Source organism: Giraffa tippelskirchi, chromosome 7, assembly GCF_054371585.1.
Source record: "Giraffa tippelskirchi isolate mGirTip1 chromosome 7, T2T-mGirTip1v1.2.pri, whole genome shotgun sequence".
Lineage (NCBI taxonomy): Eukaryota > Metazoa > Chordata > Mammalia > Artiodactyla > Giraffidae > Giraffa > Giraffa tippelskirchi.
Genome location: NC_137281.1, coordinates 95,301,328 through 95,307,500, shown reverse-complemented (window position 1 = coordinate 95,307,500; position 6,173 = coordinate 95,301,328). Strand labels below are relative to the sequence as shown.

At 36.7% G+C, this 6,173-nt stretch overlaps 1 protein-coding gene across 4 annotated transcripts in view; it reads right to left on the bottom strand.

The window, feature by feature from the left end:
• Positions 1-6,173, bottom strand: part of CDIN1 (CDAN1 interacting nuclease 1) — a 233,470-nt gene that overhangs the window by 166,504 nt on the left and 60,793 nt on the right. For all 4 annotated transcript variants that reach the window (XM_081507112.1, XM_081507111.1, XM_081507114.1 and 1 more), the window contains one exon: positions 2,756-2,816. In XM_081507112.1, the coding sequence (XP_081363238.1) occupies positions 2,756-2,816 (61 nt within the window). The remainder of the gene's footprint in view (positions 1-2,755; positions 2,817-6,173) is intronic.

Genomic DNA, 6,173 nt, shown 5'->3' with positions numbered 1-6,173 from the left:
AGAGATATTAATAATAAGAAACAACAATATAATACTTGTACTGTAAGCTCACCATTCTTAAGTTTATCTGAAATGTTACTTAGCTAATATAGAATCCAGGGAGGTAACTTCTCTATAAAGGCTCAAACAGAAAACAGGGGATACACAATCCAACCGTCATTTTCATTAAAAATGCATCTATTCTTCTGGAAACCTACTATCATTTTTTTTAGTTCACAGATTCCTTATTAACCATTGATTTAATTTCACCAGAAAATAGGCCTGTGTTTGTCCAGAATAGTAATACTCCCCCCAAATAAGTCTTTTCATCTTAGGTGTTAAGATAGAAAGTGTTATCTCATATATTATCACCATGATTTTTTCCTGACAGGCTTTCAAGTCCCATATTCATACCAAAATTTTATCTTGATTTAGTAACTAGACAAAAAGGCTGGCTTCATTTGTATGAACAGTTTTTTCAAATATGTATGTACTTGGATGCCCTTAAATTCCCCAAGTAGAAAGAAATGCTTTCCACGAAGCTGCTTATTCCTAGTAACCCACATCAGAGCTGACACATGAAAAATGGTGAAATTACTGAAGGTAGTCCAGCCTGAATAAGGACTACCTTATTAGTTCAGGTACTTGCATCTCCCTAATTTTCATATTAATCATGTGTCCATCTTTCTCTGAAATAGGGCCATCATGCTTCATGTCAGAATTTAGCATGTAAGTAAAATTCATAGTGCTTCAAATCTCACTTGAAAATATTTGTGTGGAGAGAACAGAATGACTGATCTTATTATTACTAACAAAGTAAGATTTTCTCAAATGTTCATTTTCAGCCTTGAAATAGGAAAATCAGTATTAAGACATTTATAAAATCAATGATGACCACATAGAGTCCTTACCTTTCAAAACAACAATAATACAGTGCTCTTATTTAAGAGAGTTGCTTCACACTGTAATGTACCAATGTTATATATTTCTCATCAATTTTTACAGTTTCTACTGATTAAATATATATTGACTCATAAACCATTACCATCACATCAATTGTCACCAGATGCAAGCATATGTCATTTAGGTATTAACTATCATATAAAAATGGCAGCTTGGTTGTTTAGAAGGCCTAATCCAGTACCAGTCATTCCCAAATTTTCCTAATGCATTAGCAATCTCTCAGAAAACGCTATCATTTCTGTACTAATTTGAAGCCAAAGGAGAGGAAATATCTTTAAACAGTGATTTATTTCCTTTGGTTAAACATTGTTATATATTCATGGTAAATAACAGATTTATTGATATGGAGAAAATGTGTCAGTGGGTTAAAATTTTCCATATTACTAGAAGATGGAAGTTAAGGTCAGCTAAATAAGCTAAGCTCAACAGAAATGTCCATTAAAAATTCAAATGAATATAGATTGCTACTATATAAAACCTATGCCATCAATATCATCATCTATAAAAATGGCTATCACTTTGCATCACACTCCTAGATGCTGTATCAGGAATGCTTTTTTTTTTTTTTTTTTTCATAAAGAATGCTCTTCTTTTTTATAAAGGGCAATCACTAAAGTCTGAATAAGTTATACCTCAGATATCTTAAGCTGCTAACAGAATCGACTCAAGTCTGGAGACATTTAAAAACCACCTTGCTCTAGAAATTAAAAAAAGAATCAAAAACATGCTTTGCTAGGAGGAGGAGAGACATCCATTCTATATGTTAACTATCCTATCAGATTGTGTAGACCTTGCCTAGACTATTAAAACCTTCTAGAAACTGATAGGTAATTGTTCAATGGCTGACTGTGGTGGCACATAGCAGACAGAAGCTGTGAGAGAAGCCATCCTTACATGGAGCACTTGCTGCTACTGCAACAGTTCATGCTCACAGTACCGAGTCATCTTTAATGCAAACACACATTTTCTGCCTTGCTTCTATGTTTTCTATTATAATGCAACATGAAAACAGTGTACATTTCATTCCACCCCTATGAGGTTTGCATAAGCAGTTCCAAGTCAGACTAAATATTGTATTGCTCTTATTACGGTGGATAAATATTTTAAAGTTTAGGAATTAAATATTTTATTTTTTCGGCATGCTCTCTGCAACTATTATGAACTTTTTACAGCTTCTTCATTCATGGGAAGTCTTTAGGGTTTCCTTTTTTAAATGTAAGACTATTATTTGTTTCCCCAAACAGAAGCAGATAAGAGTTAACAAATAAGTTCAATAAATCACTTCATCCTTAGTGTTAATAAGAACAGTATGCTTCTCCATATAAAGAAAGACTTCTAGACGGCATGTATCTTTTAATATAATAAAAGTTTGCTAACAACAAAAATGAGTCAAGTAAATGTTACATCTTTAGGTATACAATTTCTCTCCTCATTTTTGTAACAGCATGGGTTGTCTTGCCATACATCTCTGCACTTGACACAGGTATTTCTCACACTAAATTAAGACAACACATCTAAAGAAGAGCATGTCCTGAGCTGTTTGGTTGAAATTTCCCACAAAATAAGAAATCAAGAAGCTGTTTACTCATTTATTTTAAAAGAAACAGACTAATTAAGTTAACTGATTTATTAATACATGATGCTCTCGGTCCAATTATTAAAAGTACAAAGAGACCAGGGAACAATTTAAATGTCTACTGCACCTCAAAATCTTTTTTTTTTTTAAGGTTAATTATAATTCTAAGCAGAGCCACTCTACACAGGCCCCTTAGGTTTTATGTAGGTTTAAATAAAATAACAACAATAACATTACCTCATTGGCTAGCTCCAGGAGCACTGGGGCAGCTCCATCTTTCCCCACTCCATTCAGATACCTAGATAAGACAAAGCCAAGTGGTAAGGCAGTGACAAGAAAAGGCCAGCATAGACTTGTCAGCATCCCCTGTGTGTACATGTTTTTCCTGGGCAAATGCCACACTCGGCTCTAGTTAAAGTATGCTACTGTCACAGGAAAGCACTGAAGGGAAAAGAATAACAAAAACAGCTTACCTCAAAACCACTGGCAACTAACTAAGCCAAGTTGGGGGCAGGAGGTCTGAGCATACCCATCTTCCTTGTTTTCTCCTCCTAACGTGTAAGGTGAACACAGAGGTGATTTTGAAAAGAACTAACCCTATTACCCTGGCATTATCTATACCATAACCACTTCATGGGAAGGAAATAGATTTACTTGTGAAAAAAGTATCCATGCAAGCACATCATCTTTTGATTTACTTTTAGTTCATAGGGTTGGTTGGCACCTGATTAGGGAAAAAGAATGGAACAGACTTTTCATCAGTGGGTCACCAACCCTTTAACAAGCAACACAAGCCATCACCTTATCTGCTCTAGATTTCTGTCATTACCTCTAGCTCTCCTCATCCCCTAACACTACAAAAACAAACAAACAAAAAAGTCCCCAAATTCATCCCAGACGTGGAAGCCAGAGTGATTTTTTTAAAACAAAAATTTGAACGTACCATTCTCCTTCTTAAAATATTTCAAAAGCCCCACACAAAATCTCAAAATTAAATTATAATCACTTAAAAATTCTTGTAAGGTTCTTTGTAATCTGGTTCCTACCTACTCTCTTCAGCCAGCCGCATCTCTAGTCACTGTTTCCTACTATCACCTTTCACCTGGATAATTCATAATCCACCTTGTACATCACCTTTTTCATCCACCACAACCAGGACTATGTTAAGTATCCCTCAATGTGCAATCGAGGAGCACCCTGTTCATCTCTCCATCACTTAGCCCAGAACACTGTATCTGTTGAGTTACTCATCCACCTCAGACACATCCCAACTGTAAGGCTGAAAGCCTCATGAGGGTAGAAAACTTTGATTTTATTCAGTTTATTATGTCTAGCACAGTTCTTGGCTTATAATATGTAATTATATTATAATACATATTTTTTCTTTAATAAATGGGTAATTAAATAATTAAAAACATTTTAGACAAGAAGATAGACAGGTTTCTCAAGAGATAGGTCAGATGGTCTGGTATTCCCATCTCTTTCAGTATTTTCCACAGTTCATTGTGATCCACACAGTCAAAGGCTTTGGCATAGTCAATAAAGCAGAAATAGATGTTTTTCTGGAACTCTCTGGTTTTTCGATGATCCAGCGGATATTGGCAATTTGATCTCTGGTTCCTCTGCCTTTTCTAAAACCAGCTTAAAAATCTGGAAGTTCACGGTTCATGTATTGCTGAGGCCTGGCTTGGAGAATTTTGAGCATTACTTTATTAGCATGTGAGATGAGGGCAATTGTGTGGTAGTTTGAGCATTCTTTGGCCTGTCTCTTGAGAAACCTGTATGCAGGTCAGGAAGCAACGGTTAGAACTGGACATGGAACAACAGACTGGTTCCAAATAGGAAAAGGAGTACGTCAAGGCTGTATATTGTCACCCTGCTTATTTAACTTTTATGCAGAGTACATCATGAGAAACGCTGGGCTGGAAGAAACACAAGCTGGAATCAAGATTGCTGGGAGAAATATCAATAACCTCAGATATGCAGATGACACCACCCTTATGGCAGAAAGTGAAGAAGAACTAAAGAGCCTCTTGATGAAAGTAAAAGCGGAGAGTGAAAAAGTTGGCTTAAAGCTCAACATTCAGAAAACTAAGATCATGGCATCTGGTCCCATCACTTCATGGGAAATAGATGGGGAAACAGTGGAAACAGTGTCAGACTTTATTTTTTTGGGCTCCAAAATCACTGCTGATGGTGACTGCAGCCATGAAATTAAAAGACGCTTACTCCTTGGAAGGAAGGTTATGGCCAAGCTAGATAGCATATTTAAAAGCAGAGACATTACTTTGCCAACAAAAGTCCATCTAGTCAAGGCTATGGTTTTTCCAGTGGTCATGTATGGATGTGAGAGTTGGACGGTGAAGAAAGCTGAGCACCGAAGAATTGATGCTTTTGAACTGTGGTGTTGGAGAAGACTCTTGAGAGTCCCTTGGACTGCAAGGAGATCCAATCAATCCATCCTAAAGGAGATCAATCCTGGGTGTTCATTGGAAGGACTGATGTTGAAGCTGAAACTCCACTCCTTTGGCCACCTCGTGCGAAGAGTTGACTCATTGGAAAAGACCCTAATGCTGGGTAGGATTGGGGGCAGGAGGAGAAAGGGGACGACAGAGGATGAGATGGTTGGATGGCATCACTGACTCGATGGACATGGGTTTGGGCAGACTCTGGAAGTTGGTGATGGACAGAGAGGCCTGGCATGCTGCAGTTCATGGGGTCACAAAGAGTTGGACACGACTGAGCGACTGAACTGAACTGAACTGATGAACATTTTCTCTACAGTGTACTGTTTGATTGAATAAATTAATGACATTTGTTCAATAGTAAAAATCAAAGTCAACAGATGAGGTCTTCTTTGTAACTGCCAGGAGAAAATACTAAATTAAATTACACTATTTTACATGTATGTTTATAAAGATGTATAATTTCCAATAAACAAAGGGTAATAAAATCAAATTATTTAAAGTGGGTAAAAGTCTCAGGATCATTATAATTTCAAAGTAATTCTAATAAATGCATTTTCATCTATTGGCCCTTCCTTAAATAAATTGTTTAGGAATCTAACTGGGAAATAAGTACTTTCATTTCAAGATCAAAGGAAAAACAAAACGAAAATAAAAACAAACAAGGCAAGTGTGGTTGAGAGAAAGATCCTTGGGAAATAGGTCAGCTAAGAACTTCACAATCAACTTACAGAATTTCCATTGCACTGATAGGCCTGCTCAAGGAACAACCAATCAGTTCCATCAAATTGGAGCAACTAACCAGATGCTTAACTAATCCATGAAGCATTCTGATTCTGGGTCTGGGTATTTAAGCCTATAATAGGATATCTTTACAACTCTCCACTTAACATTCACTTATCCCATAAACATTTTGAGAGCTGACTAGTTGTCAGACCTTATTCCAGGTTCTGAAGAAGCAGCAGGGAGCAAAACTTTAGCTCCTACCATCACAGAGATTATACTGCAGTGGAAAGACAAAGAAGAAAAAGACAGAGAAACAAATATATAAAATAATGACATATGCTACAATATAAGTTGGTGGCTCAGATGGTAAAGAATCTGCCTGTGATGCAGGAGAAATGCAGATTCGATTATTGGGTTGGGAAGATTCCCCTGCAGAAGGGAATGGCAACCCACTCCAGTATTCT